This window comes from Anabrus simplex, chromosome 5 (genome assembly GCF_040414725.1).
Source record: "Anabrus simplex isolate iqAnaSimp1 chromosome 5, ASM4041472v1, whole genome shotgun sequence".
Classification (NCBI taxonomy): Eukaryota; Metazoa; Arthropoda; class Insecta; order Orthoptera; family Tettigoniidae; genus Anabrus; species Anabrus simplex.
In genome coordinates, this window is record NC_090269.1 from 7929956 (window position 1) to 7951329 (window position 21374).

The 21374-nt window shown below is 40.9% G+C and overlaps 1 protein-coding gene across 1 annotated transcript in view; it reads right to left on the reverse strand.

Annotated features, from left to right (window-relative positions):
- Window positions 1-309: 309 nt before the first annotated feature.
- LOC136874265 (GTP-binding protein Rhes) overlaps window positions 310-21374 on the reverse strand; it is a 708531-nt gene continuing 687466 nt past the window's right edge. Inside the window, exons 5-6 of the mRNA XM_068227714.1 lie at window positions 17169-17364; window positions 310-1208 (exon numbers count right to left, since the gene is read on the reverse strand). Of these exons, the coding sequence (XP_068083815.1) occupies window positions 707-1208; window positions 17169-17364 (698 nt within the window). The 3' untranslated portion in view covers window positions 310-706. The remainder of the gene's footprint in view (window positions 1209-17168; window positions 17365-21374) is intronic.

Sequence of the window (21374 nt, forward strand, 5' to 3'; positions counted from 1 at the left end):
GGGAGTCGTCACACTATTCATGTCTATTTCTCCCGTTATTAGGTTAAAAGGTTTTGACGACAAGACGTTGTTCTTTGATGTTGGAAGCTCTTAAAATACAGCTGGTTGTATTTTTGTACTAATGTCATTGTATCTGCGAATGTTCTTATTTTCGACTTGTGGTAAAGTTGGAGACCGGCAAGAATAGTCTCTTCAGCAAAGGCTTTATCAATTAGGCAACCTCAGATTGGAGTAAGTGAATATGAATATGGTGGACAGGTGATGGAATTGGAAGTGGGCGTGATATTTCAGAGAAATACCATGTGTCTCCATTCATTATTTATTAACATATAGTACAACTTTGAAAAACATTTGAACACATAATATCAAATATCGTCACTTCAATAAATCTTGCGAAGCAAGCAAACTCAATCGACGAACTACCGAGCACAAAAATAAGCTACGCACAAAAATACTCTCCTTACAACGGATATGGCTAACGTGTTTCGTAGGGACACCATCAAAATACTATCACAAAGTTCACAACGTGGCAAAAACACCATTTAACAGTAAAAAAAGAAACGGGAACAACACTCTTTGTTTATGTGGTGGTCCCGTGTTACCTGGCAACGAACCTCCTAAAACCTTCCTCAACAACGTACCAACTGCTTGCCAAAATTAGCTACTGGACCAAACCCATCTCGTCGTGTTGAAGTGAACTGCACCATCACTGTATGACACAACGTCGGTCGTCGTCACCGGAACCCGAAGCACCGCGAGATCTCCGCCGTCCCCGGACGAGCCCTCGAAGACTGCCGAAGACGTGTACTCCGCCAATACCGCTGACCCCATCTCGGCTCCCTGCGGCACTCCCGCTGCCCAGCGAGCAGGTTTTGGTCCTCATAATCATGAGGTCGGTGCGGATACTTGGTCGCCGTACATTGGGCGCCACGACGCCACAGGCATCACTCAACCGCCTCTTAATGGAGAGACTGCACTTCTTAGATTTGTGCCCTGGGGTCGAGGGAGGCAGGGTACAGGGACTGCCGAAGTTGGGGTGCAGTCGCTTGTGGTGGTTAGGCGCCATTTCCAAGGGCAGGCCTGCTACTACAAACAGTTCATAGAACAGGTCGTCTACTCGAATGTTTCGTTTGGCAGACGTCTCAATGAAGACACACGAGTCATCCTGGGTGCTGACGTAAGCTGCGGCTTCTTCAGGAGTTACGGTCCTGGAAGAAAGAAAGGAAACAGGTGTTACTGTTTAACTATTGCCGTCACTCCAGAGTAATCCTGAGTAATAGTCACAGGTGCTTCCTTCCCGATTGTGGCCCGTAATAAGCTACACATTATAGGAAAGAGAGGAAGATAGGGGAGTAAACGGACCCTAAAATAATGCGGGATAAACTCTAGGGAGAAAAATAGGAATATAGGGGAGTGGGGCATTTAAACAAGTACAGAAAGAGTTCAAGTGGAAATTAAGGCCTGAAAACGATGAAAATGAATTTAAGAATTTTTCAAGAGTGTGTTTGTTGGAAATGAGGAAAGGATATGTGATAGAACACCAAGACAAGTAAGATGGTGGTGTTATGTTTGATCTTTCCATAGACTATATGATTAAATAGACTGTAACTGAATTAATGCTGTTTGATCTTATAATTGACCGGAAAGAAGATAAAGATTAATAACAAGGAACAGCAATCTCTATCAAACTACAAAAAATATACATGAAATTTCTAAAAGGTCAACGAGCTAGAAAGAGGATATACAAATTAGAGTGGCTAACATGGCTGTTAGAGCTCTCTGGGTGGTGCCAAGGCGAAATAGCGCCGCCATATTTTAAGTCCATCCGCTTACAGTGCACTACTTTGAATAGACTAGTTCGAGTAAATTAACTGGATAAATTACGCATTCATTTTTCAGAAAACATAAAGGATATATGATATTCCAAAGAAGCTTTTTTTAACTATAGTACACAGTTTTTGGTGAAGAGCAGCATTGCGTTGTGCAGCAGGCCTACTTTTATTTTCTTGTAGGAATTGATCTAACAGCGAAACACAATGGCTGAGTGGCTCGGACGGTAGAGCGCTGGTATTTGAAGGTGCTCAGATACATCACCGTTGTGTCAGTAGATTTACCGGCCCGTAAAGGAACTCCGGAGGGACAAAACTCCGGCACGTCAGCTTCCTCGAAAAGTGTAAAAAGTAGTTGGCAGGATGAAAAACCAGTAACACTGTTTATTATAAAATTGTATTCCACAGAGCACAGTTCCCGGCATGGAGAGACACTCGCCACACCTACAGTGTTTTGAATTTCCTAGTCACCTCATCTTCTCTGCCAACGATACGGAGTAATATGAGGACTTTCAGTCCCACATCACCATTACTAGTGACCGAGTTAGCTACGAGGTTCGTGGCAAATAGCTTTTAGCTTGCATTCGGGATATACTGAGTTCGAATCCCATTGTCAACAGCCCTGATGGATGATTTTCTGCGGTTCCATTTTCACATGAGGCAAATGTGGGGACTGCTGCACTTTCATTAAGGCCACTGCCACTTTCTTCGCACTCTTACCCTTGCCATATTCCATCGTAGCGGTAAGACGTATCTGAGTGGGTGCAACATGGAGAGAGAGAATCGACATTATCAGAATCTTCGTCCAAAAATATCGAAGTTAATTATTCAGCTAAGTATGTCATTTAAGACCATTAACACAAGAAGGACTGTCCTATTTTCAAACAATTGCTTAAAATTGTTTATCCTACAATTTCTTGTTCTGATTTCAATTTATTATTATTATTATTATTATTATTATTATTATTATTATTATTATTATTATTATTATTATTATTATTATTATTATTATTATTATTTCTAGCAAATGGACCACTAAGGACCACGCTACAACTTGATTTCTTTCTGTTCGTCTGGAGTATTCTCTGTATTCAATACTCCTTCATGCGTTTGCTGACCTGTTTCCGTTGTTCATCTGTCCAGGCTCTTCCGGTCTTCTTAGTTCTTCCTCCACCTTGAACCCCTTCCAAATTCTTCACCGCGTTCCTCAACGTATTGTTTTCTCACAGCTGGGCTTCCGAGATGCTTAATCCTTCCATACCCTCCTTCGTTTCCTTAATCCATGTTGTAGTGGTGTAGAAGTAAGCAAATATCCGTTTGTTAAGTCTGTTTGTGTTTGTTCTGTACAGATGTTCGAGAAACGCCAGCCTCCTTTTCTTCATGCTGTCTGAGGTTCTTTTCACCTTCCACTAAACTTCTTTGTTGCTCCGAAGTTTCCATCTGCTTTCAGTTTGGACAGCTCCCATAATTTTTCAGAGGATTCTTCTCTCCAGGACCTCTAGCTTCTCCAGCTTCTTGTTCATGCACAGGCATTCACAGGCATACAAGCATTCTGTTTTCACCACGGTGTTGTTATGTTTTAATTTGGAATTCCAGGATAAGCACTTCTTATTGTAGATGTTTTTTGTCAAGCCATATGCTCTGTCCATTTATGAGTTCAGATCTTCCACTGCAGCTTTTTCTAGTCCATTCTCCTGTATCGTCTCACCAAGGTACTTGAACTTCTTGACCCTTTCTATCCGCCCTATCTGTGTTTCCAGGAATTTTTGTCCATCTTTGATGTTGGTCATGAATTTGGTTTCTTCTGCTGAGATGCTGAGTCCTGTTTAGCTGGCGTTTCTTTCCAAGAGGTTAATCTGGATGGTTGCGACTTCTGCACTTTCTGATAGTATAGCACATTCGTCAGCTATTATTCTTCTTATTGGTAGTAGTGCAGTATTGGTTAGTGTTCGGTTCCTTGGCTGAATGATCAACGTGCTGGCTTTCGGTTCAGAGGGCCCCGAATTCGACCGGGTCGAGGATTTTAATGGAGCAGTCGACAGTTAATTCCTCTGGATGAGCCACAACAGAACATACTACGAACCACCACAGAAACACGCAATAGTGAATACATAACTCCACCTAAGGTTGGCGCCACAGCCGTAAAACAGGGCCAAATAGATACAAAATGCCGAATGCAGGTAACTCGCAAGAGACCAGGAATAATAATAATAATAATAATAATAATAATAATAATAATAATAATAATAATAATAATAATAATAATAATAATAATAATAATAATAATAATAATAATAATTGTACCTGGAGGTACACTTCAACTCCGCATATTTAATTGAAGCGCTTCAAGGAACGCCATCTCTCATACAAATCTTGAAACAGCTAGTGCATGAAGTTGGGACATTAATCGCAAGATGTCACTCATAAATAACAGAGTATTGTGTTATTTTAAGGTTTCCTAAACTGACTGGATTTATTTATCTTGTTTTGGTGTACAGCAAGAAGTTTGAACTTTTCACTGTAGTCATGCACTCTGGTGCACGGTGGATGAACTAGTGATTTAAAGAAGTTTTGTGTTCTTATGGTTTCTCAACTAAATTAAATTTCATTAATTTTGATATTTCAAGGTTTGCAACACTTCCTTCTCTTCCCGCCAGCTTTGACTCTGGCCAATGGGAAATTTTCTGTAATTATTATTCAGCCAATAGTAGGCTTCTTGTAACTTTTAAATTATCCAATAAAAATGAGAGAGTGTGTCCGGATTTAGTCCAGAGCGTTCTCGAACCGTCCCCTCGGGTATATAAGCTGCGGCTTTTTCAAGCTAATGTCTTATTGATCGTCCAAGTACTGAGTGTGTGTTAAGAAAGGAGGCGAGGTGCTTCATCCTTCAGCAGGCAGAACATCAGCCCAGGTAATGGCCACCAGTTTTCTATCTCTGTAGCTATCTCCGCAACTTGCCCGAGGGGAAGGTTCTAACCGTTTGATTCCTAAAATGTAAACTTCTTCCTTTTCATGTAAAATTTCATAAAGTCTTAAACTGTAAATCGGCGATAGAGAGTGCGTTACCTTCTCGAGTTCCCCTTCAATTTATCTTGAGGTAACTACGATTTTGTAACTGTTTCTTTTCCTGTAATGCATTAAATTAACATTCATTCTAGTCACCTCAGTAGCTTGGGATTAGCCTCTGTATCATCGGGCCGCGAGCCCAATTAGGGTTTTATACTTGGTTTCCTAGCAGTGCAAGTGTACGCCTCCATACATTTTGAGTTTGGGCCAGTAAATTAACCTGTTCTCTTTTTCCACGAAGGCCCAGTAGTTTGGGTACTAGATACCCCTGTATTATCTAGATGGTAAATTGCAGGTTGTGCCTAGAGCGGCCGGAGATTGTAAGGTTTTTTGTAAAATTGCCTTGAGTGGGCCGAGCGCATGTGAGCTCTTTTCTGGTTTTGTGTAATAGTGTGTGGGGCCTTTGTAACCCCTGGAGCAAAGTGCTCTTGAATTGAGAGATATTTCTGTCCTTGTCTAAATAACGCAACATTGGCGAGGTTGTAAATTTGTAGCTTGAAGCTCAAAACTTGTAAACTCCCTATTTTGGAGTTTTCTGCTCTTGTATCAAAATTGTTATTGTACCTGACATTTTCTCCTTCACTTAGTGAAGAAGTTTGTAAAGTTTGAAATTTGAAAAGAAATACAACCTTTATTTTGAAAGTTTTAAAAGAATCTTTGAATTTCGTAGACAGACCCATTCAGCCCGCACCTCTCTGTGATCCATGAAACCCCGGTAATAATAATAATAACAATAATAATAATAATAATAATAATAATAATAATAATAATAATAATAATAATAATAATAATAATAATAATAATAATAATAATAATAATAATAATAATAATAATAATAATAATAATAATAATAATATATGAATTATTTCTCCATATTACTTTGTTCAAGGTTTTCTGTTCTATATTTTCATTCTCTGTAAGTTGGACTAAATTTGCTTAACGGCAATGTATTGTTTTTGTAATTACTGGAAAGGTGTTCATTTTCCTTATTTATACAATATGTAAGTATGTAGCCTATACCCTGTATTTTTCATCTGCTTTTAAAAAGACATTATGCATCTTTCAGTGCTTTCCTAATTAAGGAAACTATGAAACAGTATTTACTCCCCCAACCCGTGTACTTGGTTCATCACGACACCTACTTGTTTTGATCGCTTAAAATATGGCTCACGCGGCGTTCAAGTAGATTCAAATATGGCGGTCCAATGGCGGTCTCCGCTGTCACGTCACAGAGATTTGCAAAAGATGTTGCAGCTCCATCTGGTGGTCGCCACAGGCAATAACGAAACAAAGAAGGATATCGAACTGATAGTAAGAGTAATAATATAGAAATTCAACTCGTGTATGAAGTATCCCAACTTCTTTGCATTTCATATGTTCAAGGGAGTAAACATAGGAAACATAAAGTCCAAAATAATGTTCAGTAGTTATGAATTTTTTCTATGCTGAAATTAAACACAACATGAAATTTAAAGAAGTGAACGTACGTACGTGTTCCCTGGTAAGGAGCTTTATGTAAGCGACATGCAAGATACTGCAGTCCACGCCTAAAGCATACATCGCTCTTAGGAGGTTGGCTGGTTGTTCAAACAGTGTCATCAAACTTTAAGCAGTTAAAGCTTAAAATGCAAAATATGGAAGGTTCACAAAGGACATGAAAATGGAAGACTTCCTACTCTCGCAAACCTTATATCGCCGGGGTTTTAAGATAATAAAATTTGACCAAGAGAGATCGGACAGGAAAGAGGAACGTGACAGGCTGGGGATACCGCGGGTGTTATTCTACCACCCCCACCCATAGGGGAACGTGAGAAGACTGACAAACTCAGACTCAAGCAAGGGCCTTCTGATCGCCAACACAAGCTTTCAAGCTGAGAATTTTCTGGCGTTTCCTCTTAGGACACGCAGGATTTTACAGCCCCCACCTACCACAGCCCTCATATTACTTGGGGATGCCTGGTCGAGGTTCACTCGCTTCACCCGCAAGGACGTGGGTTCCAGTCCCCATCAGTAAGTCAAGAAATTTAAAAAACGAGGTTTCCACTTCTGGAGGTGCACTTGGCCCTGAGATTCACTCAGCCTCAAAAAAAAAAAAAAAAAAAACAAAAAAAACAAGACAGAGTACCAGGTTAATTCCTGGGGTGAAAGGTGGCCGGACGTAGAGCTACCTCACCGTGTTGAGGTTACGGATACTGGAAGTCTTTGCCTTCATGGCAATCCCTTTGTGGGTGGGGGCGCTGGAATAACACCCACGGTCTCCCCTGCCTATCGTAAGAGGTGACTGAAAGTAGCCCTGAACTTGGGAACGATGGTTGGCGACCACAGGGCCCTTTGCTGAGTCTTGGCATTGCTTCCACTTACTTGTGCCAGGCTCCTGTTCGACATCTCTCAGTCCACTCTTGTTCTTTTACGACGTCAACGATATTAAGTATCGAGGGCTAGGTTCACGCCCTTCGTGGCCCCTGTCTTTCTTTGTCCGATACCTTTTTTATTTTCGAAGTGTCGATTCCTATCCGTTTTTCTTCGTCTCTGATTAGTGTTATGTAGAGCATGGTTGCCTAGTTGTACTTCCTCTTAAAGCAATAATCACCACCACCTTACAGAGATGACTCCCCCACCTCCCCTCAAGGCAAACAAGCACTTCGAGGCAAACTGTTTCGCTGTCCCTGTGAGCGACTGTAGGGGGACCTAGACAATGTTCTGAGATGGGCAGTGGACAGTGGTACGGCGCTAAATGGGATGAAAAGTGAAGTTGCGAGTTTCACAAAAGGGGTGTTGAACGCCATGTGTTTTTTTTTTTCGTCAGAGCTCGGCACAATCAGACTGCTACAGCCCCAGCGGAAGGGGGACAGAGTCGCGCGCCTTACCGGCGTCAGTGAGTTCCGAGACTTGGACTAGCGTGGGTAACGGTATTGTGTTTGTGCGCTACATCATGGACCACGGCGTCCTAATGTATATTTTGTACAGTGTAAATAGTTTGGTGAATAAATGAAGTATGTAATGTGCATTATGTTGGCCTTCCCTTTGCACTTAATGAAGTACATTTCGTGGACTGTGGGAAGAGCTAGGCCTCGTTCAACACGAGTAAGCAACTCGAAAACGAGACCGAACAAGGGGAAGTCCTCTCAGTTTTAATTACTGTGTTAATGGGGTGAAGCACCTTATGGAGAACACTGTACACTCAACTCTCGATTTACCGTAATCGGATCAACCGCGTTGCGGCTTAACCGCGATATCTATTTGCGGTCTTGGAAAAAATCATGACAGATATATTTCTGAAGACGATGGATTTCTCGGATTTGATGAAGCCGATACAATTAGTACAGTGGATGTCCCTGGCGGAGAGGAAGTTGCCCAAGACAATATTCGTCAGTGGTTCGATTGTGACCGGAACGACCAGAGCTGACGGACGAACAGATACTTGACAAGGAAGGAGTGGGAAGTCAAAGTGATGAGGAGGGAGAAACAGCTGCACATGGGGCTGCCCTGGCAAATGTCGAGTCATTGCTGGAAAACAATCACCGAAAAACTTGTTTTGAGAAACTTGACAAACAAAATAAAGAAAAATTGTTTCTCGGCACAAAAACAGAAAACCATGACTGATTATTTTCAGAAACAGTAAAGTTAGGTAGTCTGATTATTTTTCTTTGCCTTATTAGTTTCAACAAAAAGTGCTGTTTATTTTTCCATTTATTAATTTAGTGAAACATATCAGGTAAGTTCTATTTTTAACTTTTTGCGGGTTAACCGCGATTTTACTTATCCTGGAAGCCTCAACCCTACAATATCCCGGTTAATCGAGAGTTGACTGTGTCTTTTTTTTATTCCTGTTCTACCGCTTTTCCAGTGGGGTCGCGTAGCGCAATTGGGTTTGGCCCTGTTTTATGACCGGATTCCCTTCCTGACGCCAACCCTATATGGAGGATGTAAACACTATTATGTGTTTCTGTGGTGGTTAGTAGTGCGGTGTGTTGTCTGAATATGAAGAGGAAAGTGTTGGGACAAACACAAACACCCAGTCCCCGAGCCAGAAGAGTTAATCAGAAGTGTTTAAAAATGCACGACCCGGCCAGGAGTCGAACCTGGGACACTCTGAACCGAAGGGCAGTACGCGGACCATTCAGCCAACGAGTATGACATGGGTGACCCTGGTTGTAGCTAGGTGTTAATATAAGGAATGATCCTCATTGAGTAATCACATTAATAAAGAAAGGATGTAAAGGAGTGGGGAGTATACGTTTTTGCTGACCACAATTCCAGTGTAAGGGGCCAAGCTGCACGATTTGTTCTGGGTGATTTCCGCCAAAGGAGTAGTGTTGCAAAGACTTTCGAGCTGTCAGTGGAGAGATGACGTAGAATGACATTACTAGACGAATAAACTTGTGTGGAGTTTTTACAAATAAGGGAGATCACAATATGAAGACAAAGTTGGAATTCAAGAGGACAAATTGGGGAACATATTGATTTATAGGACGAGGAGTTTAGGGAATGGAAGAATTTCTTTCTTTCTTTCTTTCTTTCTTTCTTAATGAGTTTACCCTCCAGGGTTGGTTTTTCCCTCGGACTGAGCGAGGGATCCTACCTCTACCGCCGCAAGGGCAGTGTTCTGGAGCGTGAGACATTGGTTCGGGGGATACAACTGGGCAGTATGACGAGTACCTCGCCCAGGCGGTCTCACCTGCTAGGCTGAACAGGGGCCTTGGTGGGGGATGGGAAGATTGGAAGAGATAGACAAGTAAGATGGAAGGAAGCGGCCGTGGCCTTAAGCTAGGTACCATCCCGGCATTTGCCTGGAGGAGAAGTGGGAAACCACGGAAAACCACTTCTAGGATGGATGAGATGGGAATCGAACTCACCTCTACTCAGTTGACCTCCTGAGCCCTCGTACCACTTTTCAAATTTCGTGGCAGAGCCGGGAGTCGAACTCGGGCCTCCGGGAGCGGCAGCTAATCACACTAACAACTACACCACAGAGGCGACATGAAAGGGGAAATGTTCATTAAATATTGAGGCATAGAGCGAGGTAAACAATCTGCCACGTGGGCGAGCGCCCAGCTTTATCGGTCCCTTCGCTATTCGTGAAACGAAGAACAAATCCGTATTGACACTTCGTGACGTAGTCTAGCCTACACCAGCGTGCTGACCTTGGGCTCTCTCAACAATAAGTGCTTCCTGTGTCATAAGCACTCCAAGTGTCGGGCTTAATGTTCGTCTTGCCGCTGATAATTCTGGACACCTCATTCTATGTTGGAGATGAAAACCGTGCGGCCTTCAGCCACCGTGTGCTGCATGCACTTCACTTTTATTCTACCAGATGGCAGAGAAGCTGGATCTCTGTTGGGCGCACTGACCTTCGTTTCAGAGGGGCCCGGGTTCGATTCATAGTCGGGCTGAAGCTTTGAACTGTTTTTAGAGGATCCAACCAGCCTCTGGGCTGATGACCTAACCGTTAGACATAGCTAATTCCCCCTGGTTCGGGGACTGGTTATTTGTGCACATCGTACTACCACCACTACAGATACATCCCTCCATGTAGGGTTGACGTCAGGAAGGGCATCCGGACGTAAAACTGACTCAATCCAATTGTAATCTAATTCTAGATGATTGTGAAGAAGCTAGGAAAGAACGAGAGTCCTCTCTTCTTTGAGAAGAAGACAATTACACATTTTGATATGAGATGGCTAACATTTCTTAGCAGGCAAAATTAAGCAATTTCCTCAATTGTGCCGAAAGTTGAAGGGCTAAGGAGCCCGAAAAGGTTTCAAATTGTGAGTCCTGGATGGCCCTACGAAACTAAAAAAGAATCGAATTTTGAAAATGGCTTCCGGCCTACATACAGTTCCGAAAAATACAACCTAAAAATCCCTTCTTTCTTTATTCCTTTCCTTTTTGATTCAAATCCTAGCCAAATTTACGTAATTCTTTGTGTAGGTAATGTGTTGCTTGGTTCAGTACCTTCAGGCGTTGTCCACACCGAATGTAGTTAGTGAAACATCCGGTGCAGGATGTACGTACCCAATTTATGATATTTCACTGATATATATTTTCTGGGGGACCAGAAGACTCAAGTGCAGGGGACATCCGCAATGGACGATGCGATGGAGATGACAAGGAAATGGAGGAAATTAATGAAAATGTAAGCATTTAAATTAAAAAAAAAATGAACTGAGGTTTGCACAACCCCTTTGTTGCTCAAATTGTTTGATCGTATATCGGGGTGTGTTCTGAGCTGTGCGTCAACGTCCACGCATAATCACATTACGTCAACAAGAGACGTGCGGGTGATGTGGTTCGATCACGGAAGCGGCAGAGGAAGACAGGAGCTGTCGTCGACAAGCTACGACTGCAGTCGACTTACAGCTCTTGACAGTACTTCACTCTCCACGCTCATGGTCTCGTAGATGTGTCTTCCTGACGATTGTCGGTAACGTGTTTCGAGGCGATCACTGTGCACAGCGTTGCAAACCGTACGGTTTAAATCGTACATTTACGGTTTACAACCCTCTATGTACGGTGTACTGGAAATGTTCACATTTTGTACGCAAAAATTATTTTTTCTCCTGTTCGAACGTACCGGTACCTCATTTTCTGGATATGCATGACATGGCCTCCAGTTCTCCAGAGGACTCCCAAGCTTTGAGCTCGTTCCACATCAACGAATGCAGCGCCTGAAGTCTGACACGTGGGATTTTTCTGTCTCACTCCGTGGCCGGAATTACCCTTTTTCAAACTTTATCAACTGTGGATCTCGTCACACTCTGGAATGAACCCATACCGAACTCGGACAATCGTTTCTTAACCAGTGTGAAGTGTGGTGTGACATCAACTTCTGATTCCAAGAATAAAACAGGTCCTTCAACACCCCAAAAATTACAACCTCTGTTAAAACACTCAGAAGGAAACAAACGTAGAGGGAGTCGTGGGAGAGTACAGTGGCTAGGGCAAAGTGTTCGTGCTGCATTAAGTACTGCTATTTGTTACTGTTATTGCACGCATTATATTGCATTTTAGTGTATTTGGGTGAGTATTACCATTGTACGGTTTTACGATAAAGAATACCGTTTATTTTTAATGACTGTACGGTTTTTAATTTTTGGAGGTTGGCAACGCAGACTCTCCAGCACGTGCAGCAAGGTAGCAGTACCCTGATGTTTTAGGGCGGCATTTTGTGGGGCCACCGTACGCAGGGCAATGTAATGGCTGTATGACTCATAGTGACAACATATCGCCAGCATTTTGGAGGAGAATGCGCGCACCCGTCGTGTAGTTCTCCTTTGATTCCCTCCGTGATCACGATATGGCTTGCCTAGAGTGGCCGCCGCATTTCTCAGACATGAACCCTGTCGAACATTCCTGGGATGAATTAAAGGCCTTCATGACTCACCAACCAATCTGCGAGATCTATCCCTGATCACCATTTAGGATTGTGTTAAACATTAACTGAACGAACTGGTGGACAGTATTCTAAGACGAATACACCCATTCATCAGTGTAAGAGGACATGTTCCAAGTGGGCAGATTCTCAGGGGAGAAATCGTAAATTACAGCTAACAGCGAGTTTAGTGAAATATGGCGATCAAATATAGTACTACCGATATTTCTGTGACACGATTGCGAATACAGCGTAATACAGGTCTGCTTACGTAGCTGTTTTAACTTTCCGCGGCAGCTGAAACATTAAAATGCACATGTTTATGAACGTATCAAATATCAAAGAATCAGAAGACAGAACAAGATAACTACTTCTTCTTCTTAATTACAATTGGCTTTACGTCGCACCGACGCAGATAGCTTTTATGGGATAGGAAAGAGCTAGGAGTGGGTAGGAAGCGACGGTAGCCTTAACTAATGTACACTCCCAGCATTTGCCTGGTGTGAAAATGTGAAACTACGGAAAACCATCTTCAGAACTGCTGAAAGTGGGGTTCGAACCGACTATCCGCTGAATACAAGTTCACAGCTGCGCGACTCTAACTACAGTGCCGACTCGGTCGGTGTTATTATTATTATTATTATTATTATTATTATTATTATTATTATTATTATTATTGTTTGAATAACCCTTTTGAGGGTACGATAAATCAACTTTCGTTACCTTTCTTTGCATTTAACTTTCTTCGTTTCCAAACTTCCTTCATTTTCTGAGAATGTTGCTCCTTTTCCTCTTGAGTCCATTTTCTTCCAGTTGTTAATTTCTTTCTCTCCAGAAATCCTGCCTTTCCTGTTACTTCTTTGAAACGTGTTTTGTTTTCTATCGTATCTATTTTAATTCCAGGGTTTTTCATATCCTTTTCAATTTCAATAACCACGCTTTCTTGGATTTGTAACTGTTCAATAAGTTGAAGATTTGTTTAGTTAGTCTATTGTTATTCATTCTATAAATGTGTCCAAAAAACTGGAGTCTTCTTTTCTTCATTACAGTTGTCAATTTTTCAACTTTTAAATATAGCTTTCTGTTTGATCGCAGCCTAAATTCAGCATTGTCGTGTCTTATAGGTCCCAGTATTTTTCTCAAAATTCTCCTTTCAAATTTTTCTAATATTTCAAGATCCCCTATTATTGTTTTCTGCTGCTGGCCGGGCCACTGTCTTATTGTGTCATATGAAACATCCTTGCCATTTCAATAGCGACCTTTTCTTTTGTGTTGTTTGTTATCCATTCTCCCAGCTATTTAAAGCATTCTGTCCGAGATATTATGTTATCGTTAATTGTGATATTTTGTCATGAACTTTCTTTATTCAAAAAGATGTTTACAAATCCTATTTTGGCCACTTGTTCCTGTAATTCTTGAACAATATCTAATGAGTCTGTAATCAGTGGCAAGTCATCTGCGAAAGTTAAACAACCTCTAATGCTTTTATTTGGATTTCTTCCTAGTTGAACACCTTTAGTATTGATGGCTTTCCTCAATTCTCGAACTACCTTCTGTAATGCATAAGCTCCTAATTGAAGACATAGGTGACAAACCCTCTCCCAGTCGTACACCTGATCTTATTTCAAATGGATTTGAGAGTTCTACCAAAAATGTTAATTTGGATGTTGTGTTTGTTAAAGTTGCTTTAATTATTTCAATTGTTTTATTATCAAGTCCAAATTCCTTTAAAATATCAAATAGAGTATTTCTATCAATTGAATAGTAGACTTATTTAATGTCTACAAAAGTGATTACAAATTTAGAGTTTCTGATCTTCCTCATAGCTGTTATGTTCTTTAGATTCAAAATTTGTTCTGAACATGACCTTCCCTTTCTAAATCCTGCTTGATACTCTCCTAATTGTGGGTCTAGTATTTCTTCAGCTCTTTTTAAGAGTGCCTTAGACAACATCTTATATTAATTAGTAAAAAGGAAATTCCCCTATAGTTGTTAGGGTCTGAATTATTCACCTTTTTGTGTAGTGGATGTATTTATGTTGATGTCCATCCTGCTGGTAAGGTGCCTGTTGTCCACATTTCTTCGATGATTTCTGTTAAACATTGTATCATATTGTCACTTGAGATTTCCACTACTTAGCAACTATATTATCTTCCCCAGGTGCTTTATTATTTTTAAGTTCCCTTATGATTTCTTTGATTTCCTCTTTTGTTGGTGGTTTTGAGTCTGGTTGTATTGTTGTTGTATTATCAAAATTAAATTTATCTTCGGGTGGATCGCTGTTATATAGTTCTTTGAAGTATTCTGCATGCATCCCAGAATTTTCTGTGCTATTATAACCAATTTTCTGTGTTATTGGATCTCTGAAATGTAAACTCGGTGGGCTGTATTTCCTTATGTTGTTCTTAAATGCTTTGCAAAAGTCTCTTGAGTTGTTCTGTTTGAACTCCAATTCCATTGTTGGTAGTTGGTCTTTCATATGTTGTATTTTGATCTTTTTTAGGCCCTTTGATGCAAGCTTCCTGGCTGCTATGAAGATGCTTCTATTTTTATCATTTTTGTTTGCATTCCATATGTTCCAAGCTCGTCGTCCTTTTAGAATTAATTGATCACATTCATCATTCCACCAAGCATGTTTTCTTTCCTTTTCTTTTTAAGAAGAATAGTTTCTTCTGCTGTCTGTAAAATGTCCTCTTGAAACTGTACCCATGTTTTAGGTGTCCTTTTTTCTAAGACTATTTAGAAACTATTTTCTTTGGCTAGTTTTTTACTTCAAACTTTTTAGGTTGATATTGATATTTTCTATTTATTAGTTTAATTTTGAATTTAATGATTGACAACAGATAGTAACTGAATCCAAACTGGCACTCTTAGCAACCTTTACATTAAGTATCTCTGGTGCAGACTGTCTACTTATGGCAACATGGTCAAGTTGTTTCTCACCACAGATTGGATTTGGGGATGTCCATGCAGTGTATTTTCTGGGAGGTTTTTTAAAAGAATGTACATTTTAGGACTATATTACGTTCTTAACATAGACTAATGAGTCTTTCTCCATTAGCATTTTTTCTTCAATGAGCAGGGAATTTACCTGCTATAAATCGATGACAACGTTCTTTGCCGATTTGAGCATTAAAATCGCCAAGCAATATTATTGTGGTTTTGGATGGAATTTCTTGAAACTTCTTGCCAAAATGTTTCTGTTTGTTCTTTCTGGGTTCTATTTTTTCATTTTTAGGTGAATGTACATTTACAATAGTGTGGACTTTATTTGTTGATTTAAAGGTTAGGGTGGGAAGTCTTTCATTAGGAGATTTAAACTCTATTATAGAATCTGGTATATTCTTGTTTACAACAAAACCTGTTCCAAATTGAGGTACAGTCTTTATAACTCTTTTTTCTGGTTTTCCCTTAAATATCCTGAATCCCTCTGCATCAAAGAAATTTTCATCAGTGTATCTTGTTTCTTAAGTGCTGTTATCACAATGTTTTTAACTCTTAGAAAATCTGTCAATGTTTTAAGTTTCCCTGTCTTTAAAAGTAGCCAAATAATTTATGTTTCTGTGCCTAATTTTGTATGACTGTTGCTTAAGGCAGGTTTCAGGATGCTCCGACTTATCCTTTGTAAATATTATTATTATTATTATTATTATTATTATTATTATTATTATCATCATCATTATTTACATTTTATGGCCGTCATTGGACCATTTTGGTGAATTTTATAAGGAGGGTTTTTCAGTTTACTGTCAGCCCAGTGCGCTCTGTAGGGGAGCGGGAGAATAACAGACACAATATTGCCTGCTCCTGCTGTCGTAAGAGGTGACTAAAAGGGGCCCTAGGGGCTCTGAACTTGGGATCGCGGTTTGGCGACCACGGGGCTCTTAGCTAAGTGGCATTGCTTCCACTTCCATGTGTCAGGCTCCTCACATTCTTCTACCCTATCCGACCGTCCTTGGTCAACTCTTGTTCTTTTTCGAATCCCACAGTATTAAGTATGGAGGTCTGAGGAGTCTTTCATTTTCACGCCCTTCGTGGCCTTTGTCTTTCTTTGGCCGATACCTTCATTTTTCGAAGTGTCGTATCCCTTCGATGTTCCCTTTCTGATTGGTGTTATATAGAGGATGGTTGCCTAGTTCTACCTCCTCTTAAAACAATAATCACCACCACCAACCTGAGTAGATGTCCAAAGAATGAGTTCATTTCTTTCTGATTGTGCTCATTACTGGTTCAATTTTCTTGTAGACTGTTTCATTAGAAGCTAGTCTCCATTTTCTTTGTATTTATTATTATTATTATTATTATTATTATTATTATTATTATTATTATTATTATTATTATTATCAGCAACCAAGCGGATTACCTTAGTGACAGGGCCGCGGGCTACTAATCCAGGATCCGGAAATGACATGAGTTCGAATCCCGCCGTCGGCCGTTCTTGAAATAGTTTTCATGCGCCGAACAGCAGGCGATCGAAGAAGATATACCGCTCCTTCCCAAGACACAATCTGCAAGCTATCATGTGATAAGCACTATGCGGTGCCGACTTACTAGGGGAGAGTTACATCTCCACTTGCTATATAGCCCTCGCGGGCTAGCATGATAAAAAATATGGCTTCTGATTAAGACAGCATTTGAGCTTATCACACGATAGCTTACAGATTGTGTCTTGCGAAGGTGCGGTATCCAACTGATGAGCGCATGCCGCACTGGGCGATAGAGTTTTCCTGAATTTTATTTAGCTATCTCATTCGGAAGGCATATTTTTGGTCAATTGCGTGCTTACCAAAGAGACTCGAACACTCGGGATCAAAGGATGGAATGTGCCAAAGGAGATCCTACGTTACCAATGACGGGGGAACAGATTTAGCGAGGAAGCGATGGAGAGAAAGTGTACTCACCTCATCTCCTTGTCGCACTTGTTCCCCACAATGACCATGGGCACTCGAGGTATCTGCGCTTTCCGTCGTCCACCTCCCGAGCTGTTGGCGGAAGCGTACGCACTGAGTTTCGTCTCCAGGATCTGCTCGCGCAGGCGCACCACCTCCTCGAAGGACTCGCGGCTGTCCATACTGAAGACGAGCACGAACAGGTCACCTGGGGAGAGAACAAGAGACTGGAGACGTCCGACACTTCCAAGGACTAAGGTGTCCCTAAAACAAGGGGAAGGGCCAGGAAGGGAAGATTCCTTAGACCTTCGAGGTCAGGAGACCAAGGAAGGTCGGATAGGAAGAAAGTGAAAAGCCTGGTACAAGAAAGTAAAGGCAATGCCAGTTAGGGAAGCTGAGAGTCCTAGTGGTTGTAGTCTAGTACAGAGGGTGTTCACAGATGTTTGTGATGTGGGTTAACCTGAACATGTTCTTGGTCTATCTGTAACCATGGCAACCAGTGCTTCTCTGTGCGCACAAGGCCAGTGTTCGTCATCTCCTCACTGAGCGATTTCTTCCTGTAAGCAAGAGCTTGAGGAAATCACGCATCAAGTGAACCTCATTCTACTCGTCAGTCCAGAATTAAAATCCTTGAGCTGGCTGGAAAACGAACCCAGGGTCTTGGAATAAAAGACAGGCAGGCTACTTCTACAGCACCATGCTAGCTAATAATAATAATAATAATAATAATAATAATAATAATAATAATAATAATAATAATAATAATAATAATAATAATAATAATAATAATAATAATAATAATAACAACTTACGTAATCTCCTTCATTGATTTCAAAAAGACATACCATTCGATTGACAGAGAATCACTTTTATCAGTGCTGTAGGAAATGTGTTTGGATAAGAAAACAACTAATATCATAAAAGCGACAATCACAAATGAGTTTTCGGAAGTTAACTGTGGAATTAGACTGGGTTGCAGAAAGAAGAGCCATAAACTCAATTGTATTGCTTATGCAGATGATATGGCCTTGTGTACTGAAGCAATGGAGGAAGAAAGGGAGCGAATACTTGAACTAGAGAAACAAGCAGCTCTTCACATCTCCTTTGAAAAAACCAAAATCATGACAAATAATAAACATCCACATACATACCTCAAATTCCAAAAGTCCAAGAACAAGAGATTGAAATAGTCAAAGAATTCACATATCTCGGAGAATGGATTAGTTGGAATGCTGTGGAATGAAAAGAAATGTGATCCAGGAAAAATAAACTTGAGCTGGGCTTCCGACTAACAAAAGAAACATACAGCAATGGGGTCCAATATTAAATATTATAAAAGAGGGATTAAACCAGAAGAAACACTAAACATGGAGAAACTCGAGCTGAAAGAAAGGAACATTTAAAGAAGGTTCATAGGACCAAGAATAAGATAACATACATCAAGAGTGAAACTCTCAGGTAAGAGGATACACTTTTACGGCCATCTCCTTTCGCAACCGCAAAAAAATCCAACTCGTTTAAAGAAACTGAAGAAGACCTAGTAGAATTAAAAATTACAGAAAATGCACTATTCAATCAAACAGCTAAAGTAATAATTAAAGACGAAAATATAAGCTTCCAAGACAAATCTACTGTACATTAGAAGCCAAACCTATTGTCTCGGAAGACGAGAGGAAACGGGGGTCAGAAAGAAGGAAGACACAGAGAACGTACCCCAAAGAGGTGAAACCAAATAATGGTTCGGACAATTGTCAACGTGGAGAATATCCTTAGCTGTGAATCGCCTGATACAATCTTCGCTTATCAAGACAGCATCAAGCAACCAAACTCTCATCAACCGACTAGAGATGAAGTGATAAAAATCATTCAGTCCTTGAAATGCTACAAAGCATCGGGAAAAGACTCAATAGTAGCCGAACTATGGAAGCAAGGTAGAGATAGGACTGGCAACAATTTGACGGAGATCCTCCTAAACCTTTGGGAGACTGAAACATTACCTACATCTGCTTTGATTCATCCCTTGCACAAGAAAGGAGACTTGACCGACATGGATACTTATGGAGGAATATTGGAACATGTCACATACACCATTTTCTCCAAAGCCTAATTAAACAGAGCATAAGCCCAAGTTGATCCACAACTAGGAGAATACCTAGGGCGATTCAAAAAAGGGCGCTCTTTTGTGGAATAGGCACTCAACCTGAAATCAGTGCTCCGTCAGGTAAAAGTGGCCGGTAAGAAATACACCATCGTCTTAAGAAGGTGTATAACTCACTTGACAGACCTACTCTCATGAAAATCCTGCACTAATTAGGACTGGACCAGAAGACCCACAACCTTAACCATCAGACTTTAAATAATACCAGGTCAGGAGTGAAGTTCAGAGGAACGCTCTCAGAAAGTTTGGAAATCAAGACAGGGGTAAGACAAGGAGAAGACCTTAAATGTGCACTGGAGAGGGTAATAAGAGAGTGGCGGAAAGAGTTAACTAGTCTGGGCCACAAGCGCAATGTCTGGCACTTCTAACTAATTCAATAGAAACAGCAGTGAAACAAGCAGCAAAGGTAGGGCTACATATTTCACTTGAGAAAACACAATACATGACAAACATCAATGCATCTTCTTGTATACTGTATCTGGAGCAAAGAACAATCAAGAAAACCAATAAGTTTAAGTACCGGTACCTGGGAGAATGGCTGGAACCTAATCTCTCCGAAGTAGTAGCATTATCAACACGAGTTAATAAGCTAGAACTGGCATACCAACTGACGAAGAACACCTTCAATAAAAAGGCCCTCTACCAAACACTAGAATAAAGCACTACAAGACAGTCATCTGCCCTGAAGCCTTACATGCTTCAGAATGTATAATATTCAACAGAAAGGGACTCATGCACAAGCTCGAAATCCAGGAGAGGAAAATATTGAGGAAGATATTAGGACCAGTCAATGAAGGGAATGAGTACAAAAGGCTATCCAATGAAGAGCTCTACAAATACTGTGGACAAATCATGGATGTGACGAGGAAGAGACGTCTACAGGATGCAACCAGCTTCTCGTATACTGGCAAAGAGGAAGACCAACTGACCATGGTTGATGGAACTGGGAGAAACAGAAAGAGACTTACACAACCGGACATATTTCAGGTTCAAGACCAATCCACCAAGAAGGAAGACAGCTGCCCTCTGGGGAACACAGCAAGAGGATGCACAATTACTGGACAAACATCAAAACCCACCCCAAAGGCAATAGTTGAATATCGAGGTCCTTAGTTGGACTATACGAAATAACAACAACAACATCAATAATATTAATAATAATAATAATAATAATAATAATAATAATAATAATAATAATAATAATGGAAAATGTAAAGATGCTATTAAGGAAAATCCTACGTAACGGATGGGTAGATGGATAGGTACGACTGAGCTCTAATAAAGAGGTGTACAACAAGATAGAACCAATCACAGCATCGATTAAGAAGAAAAGACTGCTATTCTGCGGACACTTTTTCAGGATGTCAGATGACCATAAGAAAGAAGATGGAATTTCATCAAACCGAAGTGAACAAGGCCTAGCTGGTTCCTGGAATGTGACAAGTATCTGAGTTAGGTCGGTATCAAAAACGTCAGCGTACCAAGGCTTTAAGCTGGGGTTCAGAAATACTGTGCGCTGTCCATAGAAGCTGAACTCGATGAAAAGTGAGAAACAGCCTATGTGGCTTACACAGGTGCACAAACACCTAGCCGAAGTAGGTGTCAAGGAGGAGTTGCGGGAGCGAGGGATGCACCTGAAAAGCCACGGAACATCTCGGCGGAAGAACGAGTTGAGTGCTACCCTTGAAGGACGTAGACATTCTTTAAAGTGTCACAGAAACTGGAAAATACAGTAAGATATCGTGAGAGGTTTGGACTCCTTAAAGGGAATGCACCTGGCAGTTATGGTCTTGGAAAAGCTCGGATGACCTAGTCGAACTTGGTTCATACTTCTTCGACAGGGCTATTTCAAACTGCAGTGAACAAAAGCTAAATTGCCATGTGCACGGTTAATATTCGGTAATAGATCGGCGCTGTATGAAGAAGAATTTGCAGACATCTACTAATCTTCTCGACTGACAACAACTTACGGTGAGCGATACAGGGCTCGTGTTCATCAGTGAAGCGACATTCGAACATCACGGCGTGGTAAGAAGGTGAAACAGTTCTTCATTGAAGCT